Source organism: Camelina sativa, chromosome 7 (assembly GCF_030686135.1).
Source record: "Camelina sativa cultivar CO46 ecotype springtype chromosome 7, ASM3068613v1".
NCBI lineage: Eukaryota > Viridiplantae > Streptophyta > Magnoliopsida > Brassicales > Brassicaceae > Camelina > Camelina sativa.
Window position 1 is genome coordinate 2,219,542 of NC_141886.1, and position 22,280 is coordinate 2,241,821.

Sequence of the window (22,280 nt, forward strand, 5' to 3'; positions counted from 1 at the left end):
GTATTATTTTTGATATTTTAAAGTTTTCATTTATTTTACTTAATTCATTTTTAGATAGTTATTACTTTTATTATTTACTTAAAAATTATATTATTGTTTATGCTATTTTAAAATTTAATTAATTTTAGTTAATTTTTTATTATTTTTTTTACTATTATTAATTATAGGTAATAAATATGCAATGAATGAATATTTAAAATAGTATTTTTTATGCAAAAAAAATTGATTAGGTGGATGCTGATGTGGAGGAAGGAGAAGTGAGCAAAGTTAACTTTATATATATAGATCCTCTCTTTTCCATCGTTTTTTTATGGGACAATTGCATTTTTTTGTACCTTTATTTGCATTTGAATGAAATCGTAGACCCCATATTCGATATTCGAGAAACATAACCACTAAGGGTGCTGAAATTACAGTTGACTCCCTTACGACCAAACAAAAAACAAAAGCCGAAATGACAGATGTAACCCGGAAAAAGTCTGCTTAGATTTATTTAAGGTTGATACCAATTGACGTCAACTAGAAGACATAGAAATATGTCTACTCCTTAATTATAGTTTAAATTTTAATTAAAAAATTGTAAAAAAATAATTTGATAATCCTATTGACCAAATAATAACCACATAGTCTTCCTGCAATGGAATAAAATAAATTTACATATAAACGAGTCCAATTAAGGGAAGAAAGGCTGATTAGGTTAAAATTATTTGATTTAGGGTTTGCTTAAGTAGACTTCATCGTAGACTATTGGTGGTTGACTTTGTTGTTTGCTTCTCGTTAATCAGTGTATTAATGTGTGGGTGGTTTATTATTTTGATAGATCTGAAGATTATAGCGGCAGCTAGATCAGAGCCAGATCTGGTGGAATTTGAACGACGATGTCGATGATGATATTGACGTCGCCGACGGTATTACCGCAGCTGATGATATAGCAAAACCGGGAAAGATCTGCTTCGCTTCAAGCCGCCGACGCACAACCGAACACTTTGGTCGGGTAAAGAATCGATTTTTCTATCAAGCAACAATGGCGAAAGTCTACTAATTAAAAAATTAAAACGTTGGTCAACCCCAAAAATGACCACGGCAGACTGCAAACGAAGTCATCATTCATGGAGACTTCGTACGTAGTCTACTTGGCGAAAGTCAAACTTAGTCAATTGCAAAACTAACCACGACAAAGTTTACATTTTCTTGTTGACGGATAGATGAAGTTTACTTGTTAGAAAAAAGTCTACCGTAAAGTCAATGGATTGGTCAATTGCAAAAATAACCAGAGTAGACTATAATCGAAGTTAAGAGCTTCAAATTTGGTTGTTCATTGTTGTTGGAAAATTGATGGCGGTGGCACAACCGTAAATAAAAGAAGAAGATGAGGATATGGATGTAATAAACATATTCGCAAGAAATTCAAATAAATCAGATATAATGGCATTTTTGTGAATACAATGAATGACCAAAGATTTAATAGGAAGAAAGTGACAAATGTTGGAGACAGAAAAAAGGGATCTAACATTGCAATTGACTCAAGTCAGGAGTCCAATTTTGCAAATGTCCATTTTTTTTATTGATCAATTAAACTATATCTACTCTGTAATCATCTCCTCTTCATTCATATTTTTCCTGGTTACTCATCTAAACTACAATTATAATTCCCACACAGGTAAATATTTAAACTTTTGTTTATTTTCATAAATTTTTCTCTTGAACTTATATTAATTATGATTTTCTAAATATTCAGTTGGAAGATCCAAATTGTTGATAAGGAGGGGAATTGGATACAAAAACAAAATTAGATAATGATAGCTCATATATACTGGTACTATCTTCCCCTCTACAATTTGTTTTTATTCATGTAAATAAAATAAGAAAGTTCATTGCACCTACAGACTTATTAATTTGATGATTATTATTTTTCCACTTTCATCTAACTAACATTTTTACGATGTTTCCTGCTAAAGGTCAATTCAAGATCAACAACAAGTGTGTTAATGGTTATCCTTTACCATATATATATATATATATATATATATATATATATACTAGATAAGGCCCCGCCCGATGTGCGAGCTTTAAAGTTTTATAAATAAAATAAAATTTAATAAAAATATATTAAAATTTAATGAATATTATTTATATATTTTTTTGCTATAATACACTGATTTATATCTATATCCAAATTTTTTATGTATGTTACCATTAAAAGTGTATGTTTTACACCTAGGTATACTGTATATTACAAATATATTATTTACCACCACCTAGAAAATGTCTATATGACCAAATTAAGCCAACTATTATATGTCTATTTACTTTCACCTTTGCATAATTCTTTAATTACTAAAATTGTTGGCTCACTATAAGGAGAACCTCGGTTATGCCCTCCTCCGTTATGGAGAGAACGTTGTGTCCAACCTCCTCCACCATAGAGATGGAGAAAACCTTCGCTCCGCCGTTCTCCCTTGGGAGATAACCTTGCGTCCAACTCAAAGTGGAGAGAACATATTCACGTCTTTTAGCTATCTCAAAGTGGCTTGCTCTAGGAACCAATGAAATTAAAGACCCTTTTCCAACGTCACAAAATCTTTTGATATATAGTAACTAATGTTAAATATTTTAATATATTTCATGGAAGTTTCTTTGACACACCCTCATGTAGCCTCTGTCTCCAAGCTCCCACGGATATATCAACAACGATTTATATTTTACCAACTATCTAATCATTAGGTTGATAACCTTCTCCTCTTTATCTCCTTTTGAAATTGAACGAATGGTAACAATTATGTTTGCAAAAAAAAGGGTTTATGATCAACCAATCAAGGTTGAAAAATTAGAAGAAAATCAATTTGACATATTTAATGAAAGCATGATAATATATGAATCTCAAATAATTCAAAGATGAAAATATAAATTAAATAAAACAACTACTACAATAAATTTTAAAATAGAGTATTAGAAAAAAGCATATATTAATATTCCATTTTTTTGGGTCAACATAATAATCTTACCTATTCCAAACTGAAAAAGTAGAAAGTAGGAGTATATTTTGGATTTTAAAAATAAGGAAAATTTGTCTACCCATTAAAAAAGTTTGACCAATAGAATAAAGTTAAAAGCAATATTTTTGAATAAGTTATTTTGTTAGATGAATAATAGAAGACGATCTATGTTTATATAGAAGTGAGAATTTACATTTTTAAGATAATATTTTTTTGTATATTTTCCTTAATCCCTTTTCTCTTTTATGAGAAAATTTATTCCAAAGAGTTCATTGTTTTTTTAAAAAAAATTTTGGTTCTCACTTTCTTGTAAGACATATTATCGTTCGCCGATAAGAATATTTTTCTTTAGTTCATCGAGTATTATGTAATTTGTGTTGTTATCTTGCATTTATGTATTCTTTTTTTTTTTATGCTATATGTCCTGCAAAGTAATAGAAATAATAATAACACCGTGAGAAATTTGTTAATCCTAAAAACCTTAGCTATTATGCATAAGAAACATTTTTAACACTTTAAAATCAAAGATTGCATAGTATGCATTATGAAATTGAGAAACGAAACAAAATTCAAAGAAATGACGACGAAAACACTTGGTAATATCTAGGAATCTTTTTATACAGTTGCTTCGATCAGACAACAAACAAATTTCCTTCGAGACTTGTTCAAGAACGATGATGTGTCAAACAAAAGGTTAATAAGAAATAAAGAAGAAAATTTTACCAAGAAAAACAAAGCTAGTTGAAATTATTTTGTTTGGTGAAAAATATGTCATCATCTATTTGCTTATATAGAGGGGTATATTTACAATCCTTTTCCTTTAAAGATTAACAAATTTTTTTTAATATAATAAGATTACAATTATTTTATGCATCGTTTTACCAAAGTTGAAAACTGTGATTTCTGCTCATTAAAATTGATACTTGTCACAATCTAAAGTTGATATGTGATTTATGTTCATTAAAATTGACACTTGTCACGATCTGATGAATTACTAACTTGGATATTTAATCGTTAAAATTGACACATGTCACGATCTGGTGAGTTTTTAACTTTGATCTCCAATCGTTAAAACTAACACGTGTCACGATCTGATGAGTTACTAACTTTGAGAACCAAACTTTATATAATAATATATATATATATATATATATATATATTTGCTTTTCTAATGTTAATACAACTCTGTCACGTTTAAATTACATGTTCAGATTGAATTTCCTACTTTTAAACGCTTTATGTTTATATACTAGGATTTCACCCGCGGTACACCGCATAACTAAATTTTAAATTATTGTATTTTAAATAATAATTTTTAATTTATTTAGTTTTCAAATTCTCAATTAATTAATTTATAATTTTGTTTTTTTTTTTTGGAATATTAAGAAGAGAAATACCCTAAAATGGCACTACTTTAGATTTTTCTTCCAAATGTAGCACACATGCTTAAATGTTCCTAATCTAACATTTTTGAAATTATTGTTATTTATATAATTATTATTATATATAATTATTATTATTTTCTACCGTATGCTTCATCTTCAAGTGTATCTCAGAGAAGCTCCATGTTCGATTCACCGTCGTATTCCACCGCTTTTGTCGATTCCATCACCGGCCGGAGTATCTCCTTCTTCATCGTAACCATCTTCAACCTCCACCGGAACGATTTGCTTGTTCGAATCACCATCATCTTCCACCACTTTCTCGTCGGAGACGGTTATGATAACGGCGGAGGAAGAAGAGGTGTATCGATTGTAGAGATCTGGTAGACTGGTACGGCGGTTACGGCGGAGCGAATCCATATGGTGATGGATGAAGATGAATCATTTAAAACAAAGTGTCGCGAGGTCAGTTAACATGTAGATCTGTTTTTTCAAATGCTTAGAACGCTTGTTCGATTCGTCTCTGATGTGATGTGATGTGATGTGAAAAAGATTCAGAGTGTGTTTGATTTTGATAATGAAGAAGTTGTGATTTTGCTTCATCTAATAGCTATGAATGATCCAATTTTGCATTCTTTTTTGGTCTTTAATTGTTTCAATTCAAATGGAGAAATGAGTTGATAGAATTAATGTGATGTATTAGCTTGGTTCTCTTGCTGTGATAATTATTGAAATAAGATGATTATTACAGATGAAGTTTGTGTTGCTCCAATGTTAAAGTTTTTAAAGGAGAGTTCATTTGCAAAAGGGCAAATCATGGTGGCTACGGTGTTAGTGTTAACGTCTTGTGATAATGAACTTGGTGTTCTAATAATTGTTCATGTTCTGGGTGATTCTTCAGTTAGAGTTCAGATTCAAGGTAGCTATGAATCTAAAAGTTATGAGTTGTGAAAATTGAATTCATGAACTGATCATGCTGCTGAATAAGGTTTTCAGCTCTAAACTCAAATGATTGATGATATATGATGGCAAATATTTCAATAACAAAGCAAATAGTTGATGGTGAAGATGGAAAAATGGGCACTTCAGTGGAAGCTTGAGTTCATGTCTTATGGAAGATCTTCCTAAAATTCAAGAATGCCTTCCTAAAACCTATGGAATCCTTCCTAGTTTTTTTTTTAAATGTGTTTTTAAATCTCTTTATATGTGTTTTGCCTTATTGTATCACATACTATTCCATTAGCCATATATAATGATTTGATTTTGTGCATATATTTGTGTTTTATAATAAAGGTAGCAAAGAGTAATAACTAGCATGATATTTCATGAAATTAGGCTATTGTTCATGATTTGATGGATATTGAATTCACATAGATCGATGTCTTCATATTGATCCAGGTGAATCAAATTGTTTGGTCCGATTCAAGCAAGTATTCCTGAATTGCATAAAATCCTTCCCAAATTTCATATAACCTTTCCCGAAATTCAATCACATTTAAGATAAAGTGCTAACATAAACATATGATGTAGAAATATCATACAAGCACGAAAACAACCTAAAAGGTTTTACAAGCATCATACAGGTCTAAAAATAGAGAAAATAAAACTGAATCAAAGAACATAATTCTACAGATTGTCAACACACACCTCAATATGTGAAAGAAAATTCCATTAGTGAGGGGTAATGATATAATTTTTGTGCATATCTGGCTGTTTACCAATATCTAAGCTTTTTGTGAAGATCATCCTGAAGTTCAAGAAATATTTCCTGAATTACGTGAATTCCTTCCTAAATTTCCGAGGAGTGTTGGACAATGGATGTTGGGTGCTGATTTTTCAAGTTACAAGAATATTGATCATGTATTATGAATATGAACCGAAGGTAAATTACTTTTGGGCTGTGTAATTTTGCCCAAAACCAAATATGTGCCAAAACTCTATTAGGTTGACATTTTGGACTGTGTAATTTTGAGGTCCATCTCATAATTGAAATAATATATTCCTTTCTTACAAATTAATAAGTATATATATTATTTGATCACAAATTATAAGGACAAATATTAGTTTAACTAATAATGTACTAGATGAAAAGTATAGCACAATACAGAGATTAACTAGAATTGGACCCATGCTAGAGCACAAGTTAACATTTATTTTATTTATTTTGTAAGTGTTATATATATGATTGTTTAATTTGTTTAATTTTTTTTTTGCTTAAATACTTATGCCATGAAATCATATGTTGAATATAACTTATGAAAATAACATCTATTTTGTAAGATCTATTCTAGTAGATCTAGATTTTGACCTACATCTATTTTGTAAGATCTATTCTAGTAGATCTAGATTTTGACCTGCGGTACACTGCAGTTTAAGTTATTTGATAAAAATATTAATTTATGTATGTTAATTTTATTTGATTTGATTAGTTTTTAAAATTATATATTGTATTTTGATTGTTAATTATATGACTTAACCTACACAATATCGCATATTAATTAACCAATTTAATTAGATACGTCTATTAATCTAATATTCATATTATTAACAAAATAATGAGATGATATTTTATCCATGTAGCACCGAATTAATGACATTTTAAGTTTCTATTAATATCTACTCAAACATGTCTAGCCATACAACCCGTCGTGTGATATTTTAATTCGTTGTATATCGCAGAAAAAACTTCATAAAAATCTAAATATATTTTTAAAATTTAAAATATTTTAATAAAGTTTCTTTTTTTTAGAAATTGAATTACTTATAATATTTGAACTTCTTATAAAGTTGAAATATTATTAATATCTTAAACAGTTATAAAAATTAAATGTTTTAATAATTGAAATATTAATAATCTTTAAAGCTTTTAAAAAGTTCACAAAATAATGAGATGATATTTTACCCGTATAACACCGAATTAATGACATTTTAATTTTCTATTAATATCAACTCAAACATGTCCTGCCATATAACCCGTCATGTGATATTTTAATTCGTATATATTATTAAAATTTAAAATGTTTGAATAAATTTTATTATTTAGAAATTAAAATACTTATAATATTTGAACTTCTTATAAAGTTTAAATATTACTCATATCTCATTTTATAAAAAGATAAATGTTTTAATAGTTGAAATATTAATACTCTTTAAAAATTTTAAAAAGTTATACATTTGAACTTTTAAAGTTATTAAAAGTTGAAATTCTTTAAAATAAAGAACATAATAAAATGTATAAATTTTTTAATTTTAATGCTTGATAAAGTAAGGTTTCTGCTCATTCGTATTCAGAATCATTTTGGTCTCTTTTTTATTAATATGACTTTGAATCTTTGCCTAGTTTTCTTAGGTGATGTAGGGCATTTTGTATATTTTTTTATTCATCAGTTGAGCAATATATGTCCGTTTAAAAAAATTTAAATTACATCATATGCAGTAAAAATCATAAATTTTATTAACTAAATATATTAGATAAAAGATTTAAATAATTTAAATATAAAATAAAATAAATGTGAAAGAAGAATCACATATTTTTATTTTAATTAGGTTGAGAGATTTCATTATCTTTTAAATGTTAGCTATAATTGATTTATATGTTACTATAATTAACTAAATCCATACTATCCTTATTTACCAAAAAATCAGACTAACCCGTATATTATGATACACCTATATTACAAGTTTATAACCAAAAAATCATAAATATATCTATTATATAGTTTACAAAAAAATGTTGTGTAATTGTGTTTCCTGTTTTATTATTGACTGGATTTATTAAAAAAGTTTACCGGCGCCGCCGCCTCAATCTATAAATTTACTTTAAACGGTTTTAATCAACACGGTAACCTAATAATGCTCACCGGTTTGATTTATAGTCCGGTTTAATATAATTGGGAAACATTGGGGGAGAACTGGAGAAGATCCTTTAATCGCCGAATCGGAGACTCCATCCTTCTCCGACGTCTCCAACACTTGCGAACAGGTATAAACCTTTAGCTTTTGTAACCTTCTTAATTTATCAGTGCTATATTGCAACTTTTGGGATGTGGATCTTCTTTGAGCTCTGTTCTCCATGATTTTCTCTGGTTATTTGTTCTTAAAACTTCGTTAATTTAGCTTCATCGCGTAGTTGTGTGTGCTCAAATCTCTTTGTAAACTGGATCGTATATTCTTTGTTATCTGATTATCTCTCTGGTTAGGAACATTCAGACAATTTTTTGAGCTTTTCAAGTAGCATGATCACTCTGAGCTGACTTCAATGTCTCAGGCACTTACTTTTAAGGAAGAGATTGCTTCTGACTGTCACTATGGATACCAAAAAGTTGGATACTGGCTCCAATGATGCAATCAGCTGGCTCCCTCATGAGGTTCTAGGCGACATCTTGTCCAGAGTTCCGACCAAACTGGCTGCTTCAACATCTGTACTCTCGAAAAAGTGGAGGGATGTGGTCGCATTGGTGGATAATCTCGATTTTGATGATTCTGCATCTCTGAAACGGAATAAAGAGGGTAAACTGGAGAGGGATGTGATCCTCCGGGAGTGCTTCAGGAACTTTGTCGATAGAACACTCGCTTTGCAATTGCAAGGCGCTTCTCCTATCAAGAAATTCTCTCTAAGATATCACGTTGGCGACGACACTGAGATGGATCATGTGGTCCGCTGGGTATGTAATGTCTTAGAGCGTGGCGTAGTGGACCTGGACGTTAGTTTAGCTCCTCACGGTGAAATCTTTTTACCTCCTGCGCTCTACACGAGCAAGACGCTCGTTAAGCTTTCACTGGGAACCAAGATTAGTTTAGGAAAGCTTCCTCCAGATTTGTTTCTTCCAGCGCTTAAGACTCTCTTCATCGATGCTATCTTTTTTGAATATGAAGATCTGTGTTACGTGCTTATTCCTGGTTGTCCGGTGCTCGAGGAGCTATTTGTACGTCACAAGGACTTTTTTGCACAACCATACTGCATATCCAGTCGGACCATCCATAAACTAACAGTTCAATACGATTCTGACTTTGGTATTGGCTCTCTGGATATGTCATTTGATGCCCCAAGTCTTGTCTTCCTGGACTACTCCGATTATGCCCTGTGTAGCTATCCACAAGTTAACTTGAAGTCCCTAGTCGAAGCTAGGCTGGACCTTCGTTATCATTCTAAAGAGATCAATAGGCCAAATATATGGGGTCTCTTTACAGGGATAAGCCACATTAAGACCCTGCATCTTTCTGCCAATTCTGCTGATGTAAGTTTTGCCACTTTCTATTAACTTTTTAAAAAAGCTTTTAGACATTTTTGAAGTTCGTGTGCGTGTGTGTATTTCAGGTGATCTCTCGATGTGTTAAACATGGACTAATACTACCGGTGTTTAACAATCTGGTAAGCTTGACTTTTGGGAGTAAGAATAAACGAGGTTGGAGACTACTGCCGCATCTGCTTAAGCAGTGTCCTATGCTTGAAACTCTAACCATCCAGGTACATATATATCATTTTGCTTAACCCATGAACGAATCTATCTATAGGTAGAGGGACACAAACTTAGTTGCTGATCATTTACATGCATCTCTCCAGGGTCTGGATGGTCATATATCTGATGTGACTATGCGTGCATCCCAAGTGAAAGTGTTGTTAGGGAGGCTGGAGGCACACTGCTAAAGACTTGGAGCACTTGAAGAGTTTACTGGGGACCCAAATATGACAATGACTAACTGGACTATCCACGGAATTTATAAACATAATTATACAAGAAGCTTGTAAAGTCTCGCTTAACATACTAAAAATTCATACTTAGTTCATACCTAATTCTTAAGTATTTTGAGACAAAATCATACAAAATTTTATATTTGTGAGTCCATACATATACATAACTTCATAACGAGAATTCAAAAAATAGTTTGTGTTTATGGTTTTAATGGAGTTTTTTTCTTATTCGAAAATGAGAATTTTTGCAATTTTATAAAACTGATTTTCAGTGTTTCATGATTCACATCTAATTTGTACTGTTTTACATTCAATGTACGATGATTAACGAAGAATGACACATCTTTTCATCTTTTGCATATTTTTTACCATTTGACATTTTTAACTATCTACACGTTGAAATTATTATTTTTAGAAGGTAAATAATTCTATAAAATTTTATTTCATTATTTTGTTTTTTTTTCAAAAATAAAATAAAAGAAAATTTTCATTTTTGAGGAAAAGGAAATAAAAGAAAGAAAAAAAGTTTTCTCAAATTAAGAAACCCTGGTAAATTGGTTTTTGAACAAGAAAAATGTCATTTAAACTATGAACTTTCAAATTGTGGTCATTTAAACCATGAACTTTGTTGTAGGCCATTTAAAACATCAACTTTCATTGACTAGCTCTTTTAAACATTAGGTTTTGTTGACCAAGCCAAAAAAGACATGACGTTAAATCTGATAATCGAGTAACTAACAGACGTTATTCTGCCGTTAACACTCTCCGTTAGTAACAAAACGATGTCGTTTTGATGAAAATTTTAGTTCGAGAAAAATGTCATTTAAACCATGATATTTTAATTTGATGCCATTTAAACCATGAACTTTCAAATATATGTCATTTAAACCATGAACTTTGTTGTAGGTCATTTAAAACATCAACTTTCATTGATTGAGATTTTATAGACATCAAGTCAAACTATTAAGTTTGCTAACATGTCTTACTTCAGTCGATCACAAGGGTCAATACGATGATCAAGATCACAAGCACAAAAAACATCATAAGGGGTCACAAGCAAAAGCACAACAAAGATGCGGTAAAATAACGCATCAAAAACCTAGAATCTTAAATAAAGTGATTAATTCTATGAAACTAAAATAAGGTGATCAATCTTTCAAACTCCAGTGTTACATCCTAATACCTAGAAAAACTCAATACATAAACAAAAAGACACGACAAAACGACCATAACTGAGTATTAAACCAAAGACAAAATACGTTAAAGGCACCATATATCACTTGTTTTGTTAACATAGTTAATGTCATATCGAGTTTAGCTTAGTCAACAAAACCTAGTGTCTAAAAAGTCTCATTCATTGAAAGTTAATGTTTTAAATGGCCTAAAACAAATTCATGGTTTAAATTACCTAAATTTGAAAGTTTATGGTTTAAATGGCTTCAGTTTAAAAGTTCATGGTTTAAATGATATTTTTCTTGAACTAAAATTTTCTTCAAAAAGACGTCGTTTTGTCACTAACGGAGAATGTTAACGGCAGAATAACGTATGTTAGTTGCTCGGTTATCGGATTTAATGTCATGTCTTTTTTAGCTTGGTCAACAAAACATAATGTTTAAAAGAGTTAGTGAACGAATGTTTTTCCCGTTTTTAACCCATATGTCCGCTTCAATTCAATTTTGAGTGTAAACCACTAACCATAACCGGACCATTATAATTTGGACTGGTTTAGCCCATTGTGCCGTTTGACATCCCTAGCGCCGATTTCAGTATACTGTATCAATATATATATCAGTCTTGCGAGAAAGCCAGAACATTCAATTCAATCGGTAAACGAAAAGGTTGAAGCTTTTACCCTTTTGTAAGTTTCGTGGAACCTCATTGTTTAATTGCAATTGTAGGATTTGAATCTTCTATGATCTCTGTTCCCTTATGATTTCCTCTTGGTTCTTAAAAGCGCTTAAATTGTTGTTCTTTTGAGCTTCCACTAGATTATAGATAGACTGGTTTTGTAATGAGGCTGTTGTAGTAGTTTGATACTAATCGGTTTTCTCGTGTTTAATCTAGCTCGAATATTCCTTTGCTTCAGTTTTTTTTTTTTTTTGTAAAAAGGGATAAAGCTTGAACCTTTAGCTTTTGTAACCTTATTATTTTTCTGAAACTTCGTATTAATTCAGCTTCATCGTCTAGTAATTGTGAAATCTGTCTTTCATGGTTTGTGGAACTTCTCTCTTCTTTGCTATCTCTCTGGTTATTATTATAACATTCACACACTTTTGAGCTCTCGCTAGGTTTTAGAAATATCCAATTTTTTTTGTTTGGTGCGTTATGGCTTTTATCCAGCAGTTAAATCACTCTTAGCTGACTTCAATGTTTCAGGCACTTACTTTTAAGGAAGAGATTGCTTCTGACTGTCACTATGGATACCAAAAAGTTGGATACTGGCTCCGAAGATGCAATCAGCTGGCTCCCTCATGAGGTTCTGGGCGACATCTTGTCCAGAGTTCCGACCAAGCTGGCTGCTTCAACATCTGTTCTCTCGAAAAAGTGGAGGGATATGTTTGCATTGGTGCACAATCTCGATTTTGATAATTTTGTCTTCCTGCAACCGGAAGATGGTAAGCGAGAAAGGGACGAGATCCGGGAGTGCTTCAGGAACTTTGTGGATAGAACACTCGCTTTGCAATGCGCTTCTCCGCTCAAGAAATTCTCGTTAAAATATCACATTGGCGACGACAGTGAGATGGATCATATGTACCCCTGGATACGTAATGCAGTAGAGCGTGGTGTAGTGGAGCTTGACGTTAGTATTGAGCCTACCTATGGTGACATCTTGCTGCCTCATGAGTTCTTTATGAGCAATACATTGGTTAAGCTGACACTGGGGACACGAATTTCTTTTGGAAAGTTTCCTCCAGATTTGTCTCTTCCAGCACTTAAGAGTCTCTTCTTGGACTCGGTCGTTTTTGAATATGAAGATCTGTGTCATGTGCTTCTTCCTGGTTGTCCAGTGCTCGAGGATTTAGTCGTACGTCACAAGTACTTCGAAGCACTCCCATACTGCATCTCGAGTCGGAGCATCAAGAAGCTATCAGTTCACTACGATTGTGAGCTTGAAATTGGTCCTTATAGTATTATGTCATTTGACGCCCCAAGTCTTGTGTCCTTATAATATTGAAAAACAAATTATTTATTATTTGTAATTAAAAAACACTATGCTTTTTCTTCTTATTATTGGGGAAGTTTTGAAGAACAAACGGAGAATAACAAAACAAGAAGAATTCGAAAAAGAAGAATGAAAATGGAGTTTTCAAACACTTTGCAGAGAGAGTGACAAAGCCTTTAGAGATCAGGTTTTTATTCTTTCCATCCCTCTCAATCTCTTATACATTGTTTAATAACGCATATTCTTCTTCAATTATCGTTGAATCTGACCAGGATTTTAAGTTTTGAAGTTTTAGGATTTCAATTAGCGTCTGCTTAAAATGTATGTGCGAACGGTTTGGCGCCTACAACTCCGTATGATGTTTTATATATAAACAATTTTTCATTAGTTCATATGAGATCATCTTTTGTTGTAAGAAAAAATATATAAATATATATATATATGCTACATTATTTGTTTTCTTCACTTTTTCCTGTTTTCCAAATTAATTATAAACCAAATTAATTATTTATAATCCCAATAAAGTTAACCATTAATCCTAGTGTTTGACTACAGATTATTAAAATTTTGCACTTAATTACTCTTAATGATTTTTTTTAACTAACTAAGTTCAGTTGCAGATTTTGTAAATAGTAGGAGTAATTTCAGACATTTTTAAAATGTACTTCACTTTAGATTATTAGAATTTGAATGGCAATATACATATGTAAAATGTTTTCAAAAATTAATGTGTAAGATTGATTATAGGGTTTATTTTCTTCATCGAAAAACTCTGGTTGAGAGAGAGTGTCTCTTTTGATGATCTTTTAAGTGTCGTCGTTTTAAGCAAAACACAATCGTACATAAGAAAGAGGCCCGATTCGATTTATTTAGGGTTATTTCCTTAAGCAACAACAAAATCAATCTCTCGATTTCTCACTTCTTCGATCAGAAGAAACCCTCTCGCAAATTTCACTCTCTTTGATCATATGATTGGAGCAACAACAACAGATCCTCGCACCAACACCACTGATCTACAATGTCGTCTCTGGGATTGCAACTGGTCCTCTCTCCTTTACTGCAATCCAATTCACGAGGCCCTCGGAGTTGCTGGTGAAGCTTATGAAAATGTGGCGGACGCTTTGGCGCACAAGGCGCGTACAACTTCGTATCATGTTTTGTATTTAAACAATTTTTCATACAACTAGTTCTTATGAGCTAATGTTTTCTTGTAAAATATAATATATATATATATGCTACATTATTTGTTTTCTTCCCTGTTTTCCAAAAATTTGTTTGAAAGAAGTTATAGAAAATAGGGTTAATAAATATAACTTCTTTGTTTTCGTTATAAGTCTTTATAACGAAAAACAAGGCCATTATGTTTCATCTTTTACTATATAAACTAGGTATTAACCCGCGAAAAACCGCGGGTTGAACCTTTTTAAAATTTTTTTTTTTTTTAATAATTATTTTGTTATTATGTTATTTATAAAGGTTTGTGATTAAAACTCAGTTTGTTTATATTAAAAATTTTGTATTTTAAAAATATTTATTGAAAACCTGTCAATAAAACATTTGCATGTAACGAATAAAATTGTTTAAACCTTTGTCAATTAAACGCAATTCTTGCTATAGTTGTGAAGTAAGTAAAAAGATATAACCAACATGTAAAAAGAGCAACTAAATATAGCTAGTGAAAGTTTTGAAAAACTTCTTAAAAAACAACATTCATTATTTTTTTTTTCTCTGGCTTCCTTTACTTGTCTATAATAAACACCTTTAAGCATTAAATATATTCAAATCTGAACTTAGTTTTATTTTCCTAAAGAACGCGGGCTAAAAGAAAAATATAACTTTTTTTAAATAGATAAGATACTATATCTATATCTTTTATTTTTTTTATATTAATTTTTCAAATCTAAGCGGTTAAACGGAACTGTTATATATTTATTATATTTGATTTTTGATAAAAAAAATTAACATGTGCTGGAAAATTTGTTTTGATAAAATTTGTAGTTAAATGGATTTTATTCGATTAGATTTTTAAAATCTTAGCTGTTAGTTTTTTTTTAAGTATAAATTAGTTTTGATTCTAATTGATTTTTTTTTACTTTTCTACAATTTATTTTATTTTATGTGTCCCCAATTTTCGTTTTTTAATTAATTATATTTATTAAATTTGTTAATTAATTTTAATTAAGTTTTTCTAATGGCAATTGAATGTAATTTTTACACATTTTAAGGTTAGTTTTATATTTGTACTTCCCAATTAATATAGTAGGATTAGGTATATTTATATCAATTAAAAAAATAGATTTAGTAATAATTTAAATAGATGATAAATAGTACGCAAAATTACAATATAACTAGGATTTAATCCGCGGTACACCGCGGGATAATATTTGTATTTAAAAATTTTCAGATAAATATGTTAGGTTGTTATACTATGATAGATTTGTTTAAACGACTTAGTTGTGGTTCTAATTGCAAAAGTTTGCAGAAACAGGTGGTTTTGCTCCTAACCTCCTAATGGTATCAACTGTTTTGAATGATTAATCTAGTAACTGAAAATTGGTGTGAATGATCGACCCGCAAATGCGATGGTGGTCAAATATTAAAAACTATCATAATAATAATAATAATATATAATTGTGAAAATTCTATTATCATGATAAAATATATATAAAAAATGTGAATATGATTAATAATGAAAATCATATATGATTATAAGGTTACTGTTAATTCAAATCTATTCACTAAAGTTACTTACATAGATCTCATATAAATTTAAATTATGAAATGTTGCAACAAACATAGATGAAAAAACTTTTTTTCGTCACACATATGAAAAACCTTATAGAAGTAACAATTATGCTTTTTTGTGTATATGAGATTTTCAACAATATTTATAGTTAATTTATGTATATTACAGGTTACTCCAATAATCTCTTATCCTTAAGATCATTCTTCCCTTCACTGTTTTTTTGCAGTGTCTTGCTTACGAAAGAATCCCATCTTCAATAGTACCCCAATTTTCATGATCACTCCTCATGTTGTAGATCATTTACTAACATCTTCAAGTAGCCAAAAAAAAATCACAAAACATTAGAAGTTAGACAACCAACCAAAATAGTGAACAAAACAAAAAGAAAACTTACCCACGACATGTCCCGCTACCGCCCTCATAAGTCTTTTGTGGTCATTCAACATCAGCCGATTCACCAGTGATAAATCCATCACAGCGCCTCCTCCATGACCACCGCCACCATGGTATCCACCAACATACCTACCACGCCCTGCGTCATCAGCATATATATTTCCGGTGGAATGTTTGCAAACATCATATATATGGGAGATGGAATGAGTGTGGATCCTCCTAAATTTATGACTAAACAAATCTCTACAAAACTAATTACTTAACGTGTAAACATTAGGATATGGAATATTCTTATTATTAGATTTTTATTCGAGATTGCAAATGATGATTGATAGAAAGATTTTTGTAAGCAATTAATATATTCTTTTTTTTTTTAAATATAGAAATATCCCTATAAATGTGGTTTTTGTTATCGTCATAAACATTAAATTCGTTACCATATTTATCAGATTTTAATTATTTCCGATTTTAATGTATTTTTGGTAATCAAAATCGGTAAATCAAAAAAGTTAATACAATGGCAGTTTTGTAAATAGGTGGCAAGTTCATGATTTATTTGCTGAATGTACTTGCAAAATGTATATATATATAGATATAGATATCTTATTTTTGATTCTTTTTAAACAAAAAAAAAATATATTTTTCCTATTTTGAATATCATTTACTTGTTTAAACTTTTGTTTTTATATGTTGGTGTTGGTTATAAGATACATCTAACAAATGATGGATAAAAATCCATCTTGATTTTAAAAGTTTTAAATTATTAAGATATTAGATAAATTCAAAACTACGTCTCCCTAAAAAACAAAGCTTTTCAAAATTGTGTGTAAAAAATCTAATATTTGTTGAATCATGTGTAACCTTATAAAAAATATACAAAATAACCTTTATATGTGTGTAAAACTTTATAAATTACTTTATAAAATCTTATAAGTTTTATACACATATTATCTTATCATCTCCATACCATAATTTTGGTCTAGATATAGATTTTAGATTTTATCAAAACTAATTAAGTTTTATCACTTTTATGTAATATTCAATATATATTTTTTAGATTTCATTTGACATTTTTTTAAAAAATGGATTTAAAAAACAACTTTGAGAACAAATATGATATGCTTTGAACTTTCAAATCGTATTTAATATTTATTATATCCAATTATATGATTTTTGGAGTTTAATTGGGTAGCAATCCCGGATATAATTTGTTGGTAAACCGAGCTAAACCGATGATATACCTATTAATTAATTAAATTACTTTTATAAGGCTCAAGCGAAACGGCGTCGTTTCACAGTTCACCATTCTGGTTTGTTTCTTCTTCTTCTTTCAGCCGCAATTCCAATTCCAAGTCGAACGCGAACGATTTTAGTTAGTCCGGCCGGGAAAGGTTTGATAGTTTCCTGGGATTGAAATTCATGGAGTTGGAGTTTGAATCAATGTATGAGATTAATCGTACGGCGGAGTTCATTATCAGCAAAAGCTTCAGTAGAATTGCTTTACAGGTACCTAATGAATGAGTCTAGTTCCTGAATGAACTTTGATTTTTGTTTCTTTGCTAAAATTGTTAAATTTAATGAATCTGGGGATGATAAAGCTTACTTTTTTTACTTTTTCTGATAGTTTCCGGATGAGTTGTTAAAGGAATCAACTAAGGTCGTGAGTGCTCTAAAGAGCAAAACTCGTTTGCTTACTGACAGAGAAGTCAGGTTCTTTGTTATGGCGGACACAACTTACGGTAGTTGCTGCATTGATGAAGTTGGAGCTTTGCATATTGACGCAGACTGTGTTGTTCATTACGGTCAAACATGTCTAAGCCCGTGAGTCAGTCAATTTACTCTGTTGTGTAATTGCTGTGACTTCCCTTGTTGAAACAATGTCTTTACTGTGAGTGTTTCTGTTTTTTTTTTGCAGGACATCGGTTCTTCCAGCATTCTTCGTTTTCGGGAAAGCTTCGATAAACGTCTCAAGCTGCGTTAAGCATCTGATAGATTCTGCGTCACAGAGCGATAAGCCTATTATGGTATGTGAGGCTAGTTTATCTTTATTATTACTATGAAGTGATAAAGTGTTCTGTTTTCTCAAGCTTTGAACTTTGTGTTTTCAGATTCTTTATGGACTAGAATACGCCCATATGATTCCGCATATCCGAGAAGAATTAGGATTATCAAAGACTGTACCTCAGTTGAAGTTCTCTGTAGCCAATGTTTTGTGTTCATTTATTAGTCCATCCAAAGACCCTAGAGAATCCATGGAGCATCCGAGACCATATAGTGATAGCTTATCCTCATCTAGAAACTATAGTCTGGGAGGGCTAACTTGGGACTTGCCAGAAGGAAGCAAAATCGAGGACTATCTACTTTTCTGGATCGGTTCTGACAGTTCAGCGTTCGCCAATGTAGTACTGACCTTCAATGGTTGTGACATAGGTATATGAATATGTGGCTTTATCCATGGAAATTTCTTGATCTAGTTCTTGGCTATGTCAAACGTTTGAGTAACTTACTTACTACAGTCCATTTTCTTAAACAAAATATCTAATTGATTGACAAATACCATGAATAGCTTATTCTCTTGGTTATGTTTTGTTTGTTTGTTAATCTTAGTCAGATATGATGCTGAAGAAGATTCTTTGGTGACGGAATTTTATCAACAAAGAAGGATACTTCAGCGACGGTATACTCACTTGTTTCAAGCAGACATCACAAAAATATCAAACTTCGTCAATTCTTAAAATCTTTTCTTTATTATCTCTGTGGATTTGTATTTCTACTCCTCACTCAGAGTTATGTTTTCCAGATATTACTTGGTGGAAAAAGCCAAGGATGCGAATATTATTGGTATTTTGGTAGGGACCCTTGGTGTTGGTAAGTTCCTATTCTTATGCATTTGTGATGTCAAGATTGATAAGTTTTCATTGAATGTCTAATAATATCACATGGCATTGGATGCAGCTGGTTACCTTCATATGATTCACGATATGCAAGCACTCATATCTGCAGCTGGCAAAAAATCTTACATTCTTGCCATGGGACGACCTAATCCGGCCAAACTCGCAAACTTCCCCGAGGTAAGTTAAACAACGGCCTGTCATTTTAGCTGTTAATTATTAAAGTGAGATATGTCAAGTGAGTTAGTGTCTTTTCTCTCCTGTGTTTGTCTCTTAGTGCGATGTATTCATCTACATCTCATGTGCCCAAACCGCTCTTTTAGATAGCAAAGAGTTCATGTCCCCTGTCATAACTCCGTTCGAAGCCAATCTTGCTTTTAGCAGGTACGTACATAGGGAAATTATTATATGCAGAAATCTTTATAGTTTCTGTATTCGATCCACGAGTTCCTTAATTGACGTCTTTGGAGTTTCTGTTTCCACAGAAGGAGTGAATGGACTGGTGCATACCTAATGCAATTCCAAGACGTGATAAACTCTGTAAAATTAGAATCAGAAGCACATAGCGAATCAGAGGAGCCACGGTTCTCCTTCTTTCAGGGTGGTTACGTAGAAGATCACAAGACAAACGGTACAATGGAAGCTCAATACAGTTTTCCAATCGACAAAAGCCATAATTATCATTCCATGAGGTTGACAAACACTGTGCTACTTGTTGCAGATCAAGCTAAGAATGGAGAAGAAGACACAGGAGAGACAATGGCATTGGTACAAACTGCAGAGAAAGCATTGCAATTGAAAGGCAATGATCATAACTTGCTCACTAAACAAACCACAGCAAAATCAGGACCCGAGTATTTCCTCAGCCGTGCTTATCGCGGTTTGGAGATTAATAGTGATAATACTTCGCCGGAGCCTTACATAGTCGGGAGAAGCGGGAAGGCGTCAGGATACAAGCACGAGTAGCAACTCCAAGAAGTTCACTTGTTCACAAAGAAAGATTTGTGTACTATTTCAGAAACTAATTTTTTTTATTTGTTCTTTTCAAAAATACGTTCTGCTGGCTTCGTGTTATATTGTTAGATGAGAGAATGTTGCACACATGTCAGAGTTAGGTTCGAAAAAAAAACAGAACTGTCTTTTGTTAATTTTTATGTTATTGGCCTCTGATTGTTTATCATCAACATATTAGAGCTACAAACATGCATGTGTGCAAAGACAAAAGAAAGAACTATGCTTGTAGCTCCGACATATTTTCATATTACTTTAATTTATTCAAACGAAACAACGATTATATATAACAACGTAAGACACGTCTGTAGGTGAACCATATAAAGCACAAAAGAGGAAGGACGACAACGTACGTGAAAACATAAAAGTAAAGTAGAAAGTAGCTTGAGAGCTGTTTTATTTATATCTTTTTTTTAATTTTTTTTTAATTTTTTTTTAGATTTTAATTTTAATATTGATGAGGACGAAGGTAGACACCGAGTTCATGAAGGTAATGAATCCCAGATTTGCCATGGAAGCCGACGATCGGGCGTTTGTCTATATCGCCATATGTGGCTGGTAGTTCGTATATTAATGTGTCGCGTGCCTCGACTCGTTTTAGGTATTCTGGGTCGTATGCCTCGACTCCGAACGCAATGATTCGCTTGTTCGTCTCAAACTCAATCTTCCTCACACAATATTTGCTATATGCTACCACGGTGTGGATGTATTCGTCTTCAGCCAGCAAAAACTACCCCAAAAAAACAATAAAATCATGAATATTTGGAATACCAAAAAAAGAAAAAAAAATGATCAAGAAAAAAGATTACTCTGCAAAACCAATTAAGAACCTCATTGCTTACGGAATTTGGGTGTGAAACCCTCCCGTAATCTCTATCAAATTGAAAAGGCTCCGTCCCGTGAACAGGACCTTCTACAAGAGTCCCCGTGCCGTCGAGATATTGAAACTGAACCAAGGTGATACCACAGCCATTGTGACTTGCTTTTATCTTCGTAACCTTTACGTAGGCCCCATCGTCCCACTCGGTTCCATTCTCAGCAACAAAGCTCGAACTATATCGTTCATGACGATATGCCATTGTTTCTTCCTGAAAGATTCAAATACGAACACAGTTACGTACGGCGCAATCATGGTAATGGTCACTGGTACTGGTGATCAACTACGTACTGTCTTTATTTACTTAAAAAGATATATAACCAATTAAAATATAGATATATATATACAAGATAGCTTTTAGTAAAGATTAGAGACTTAATACGCAATTTTTTTTAAAAATGATGGTCAAAACTAAAAGAAGAGATCAAAACTGTATTTTGTGAATTTTGAGTTTTCTTAGATCTGTGATTCAAGCCTTCAAGGTATCTATGTGTTGAGAATATGATGAATTGGAGAGGGAACTATATGTTATATATGTAGAGCTATACTAAAACTATATATATCTACAGTAATATAGATCTTAATAAATAGAGACTAGGTAAGAATATTAGAATTACGAAGAGCGAAACTAAAAGTAGAGAAAAAGATGATTCTTGACCTTTGAGTTTCTTAGCTCTAATTCAAGCTGTATACAAAATAAATATGATGATACTTGAGAGCGATGATTTACTTCATGAGGGAGAACGAGGGGGGATATATATAGTTCTTTCTCGTCTCTTGAGTTTTTCTTTTCTTTTTCTAAACTAATTTACATGTAATTTTATATTTCAATATTTCTTAATAAGTTCGTATAGTCTCTTCCTATACCGAAAGAAAAAAGTTCGTAGTTTCTTTCTATTTATAGGAAGTGGTTTGTCAGGATGATGCAAGAAAGTGAGTGAAATGGGAAAAACAACTCACTATTTGTTTCGTATATCCACGTATGTTCCATACATGAATCAACTACCACCACACGATTAGCGTACAACGAATAGGCTCCATTGTCATTCGTTTTACTTTTGTCTTGACTCGTTTGTTTTTTTTCTTGTCAATTTTTTTTTTTTTTTCTTTAAAGATTAAGATATTAAGA

At 31.6% G+C, this 22,280-nt stretch overlaps 3 protein-coding genes, 1 long non-coding RNA gene and 1 pseudogene across 6 annotated transcripts; 3 read left to right on the forward strand and 2 right to left on the reverse strand.

The window, feature by feature from the left end:
• The first annotated feature begins 8,216 nt into the window (after nucleotides 1–8,216).
• LOC104699953 (F-box/LRR-repeat protein At3g60040) lies at nucleotides 8,217–10,212 on the forward strand. The gene is made up of 4 exons (XM_010415362.3): nucleotides 8,217–8,360; nucleotides 8,646–9,615; nucleotides 9,696–9,845; nucleotides 9,942–10,212. Exons 2-4 carry the CDS (start codon nucleotides 8,686–8,688, stop codon nucleotides 10,023–10,025), a joined length of 1,164 nt encoding a protein of 387 aa, XP_010413664.2. The 5' UTR covers nucleotides 8,217–8,360; nucleotides 8,646–8,685; the 3' UTR covers nucleotides 10,026–10,212.
• Nucleotides 10,213–12,449: 2,237 nt separating this feature from the next.
• Nucleotides 12,450–13,239, forward strand: LOC104704206 (F-box/LRR-repeat protein At3g60040 pseudogene; annotated as a pseudogene).
• A 2,794-nt stretch (nucleotides 13,240–16,033) lies between these two features.
• LOC147940751 (uncharacterized) lies at nucleotides 16,034–16,526 on the reverse strand. The gene is made up of 2 exons (XR_015561168.1): nucleotides 16,374–16,526; nucleotides 16,034–16,289 (listed from the first exon to the last, which is right to left on the reverse strand). It is a non-coding gene; the product is annotated as an uncharacterized LOC147940751 (long non-coding RNA).
• Nucleotides 16,527–16,987: 461 nt separating this feature from the next.
• LOC104704207 (uncharacterized) lies at nucleotides 16,988–20,447 on the forward strand. Its single transcript, XM_087458083.1, has 10 exons — nucleotides 16,988–17,878; nucleotides 17,997–18,193; nucleotides 18,288–18,396; nucleotides 18,481–18,802; nucleotides 18,980–19,049; nucleotides 19,173–19,240; nucleotides 19,328–19,443; nucleotides 19,541–19,647; nucleotides 19,749–19,894; nucleotides 19,985–20,447. The coding sequence occupies exons 1-10, from the start codon at nucleotides 17,792–17,794 to the stop codon at nucleotides 20,227–20,229; spliced, it is 1,467 nt and encodes a 488-aa protein (XP_087314209.1). The 5' UTR covers nucleotides 16,988–17,791; the 3' UTR covers nucleotides 20,230–20,447.
• A 69-nt stretch (nucleotides 20,448–20,516) lies between these two features.
• On the reverse strand, nucleotides 20,517–22,020 carry LOC104699955 (jacalin-related lectin 39-like). Of its 3 annotated transcripts, none has more exons than XM_010415364.3 (3): nucleotides 21,810–22,020; nucleotides 21,105–21,362; nucleotides 20,517–21,004 (listed from the first exon to the last, which is right to left on the reverse strand). In XM_010415364.3, the coding sequence occupies exons 2-3, from the start codon at nucleotides 21,351–21,353 to the stop codon at nucleotides 20,723–20,725; spliced, it is 531 nt and encodes a 176-aa protein (XP_010413666.1). In that variant the 5' UTR covers nucleotides 21,354–21,362; nucleotides 21,810–22,020; the 3' UTR covers nucleotides 20,517–20,722. The 3 variants fall into 3 exon arrangements, with proteins under 3 accessions (XP_010413666.1, XP_010413665.1, XP_010413667.1); XM_010415363.3 differs by having other exon boundaries at nucleotides 21,084–21,362; nucleotides 21,810–22,019; XM_010415365.3 differs by having other exon boundaries at nucleotides 21,117–21,362; nucleotides 21,810–22,016.
• Between the last annotated feature and the right edge of the window lie 260 nt (nucleotides 22,021–22,280).

Bases quoted from the DNA above. Each gene is read 5' to 3' on its own strand.
- LOC104699955 (XM_010415363.3), bottom strand. From the start codon at position 21,353: ATGGCATATCGTCATGAACGATATAGTTCGAGCTTTGTTGCTGAGAAT. The intron at 21,005-21,083 runs GTAATCTTTTTT...TTTTTGGGGTAG, and splicing joins TTCTTAATTGGTTTTGCAGA to TTTTTGCTGGCTGAAGACGA.
- LOC104699953 (XM_010415362.3), top strand. From the start codon at position 8,686: ATGGATACCAAAAAGTTGGATACTGGCTCCAATGATGCAATCAGCTGG. The intron at 9,616-9,695 runs GTAAGTTTTGCC...TGTGTATTTCAG, and splicing joins TTTCTGCCAATTCTGCTGAT to GTGATCTCTCGATGTGTTAA. The intron at 9,846-9,941 runs GTACATATATAT...GCATCTCTCCAG, and splicing joins TTGAAACTCTAACCATCCAG to GGTCTGGATGGTCATATATC.
- LOC104704207 (XM_087458083.1), top strand. From the start codon at position 17,792: ATGGAGTTGGAGTTTGAATCAATGTATGAGATTAATCGTACGGCGGAG. The intron at 19,050-19,172 runs GTATACTCACTT...TATGTTTTCCAG, and splicing joins AGAAGGATACTTCAGCGACG to ATATTACTTGGTGGAAAAAG. The intron at 19,241-19,327 runs GTAAGTTCCTAT...CATTGGATGCAG, and splicing joins GGTAGGGACCCTTGGTGTTG to CTGGTTACCTTCATATGATT.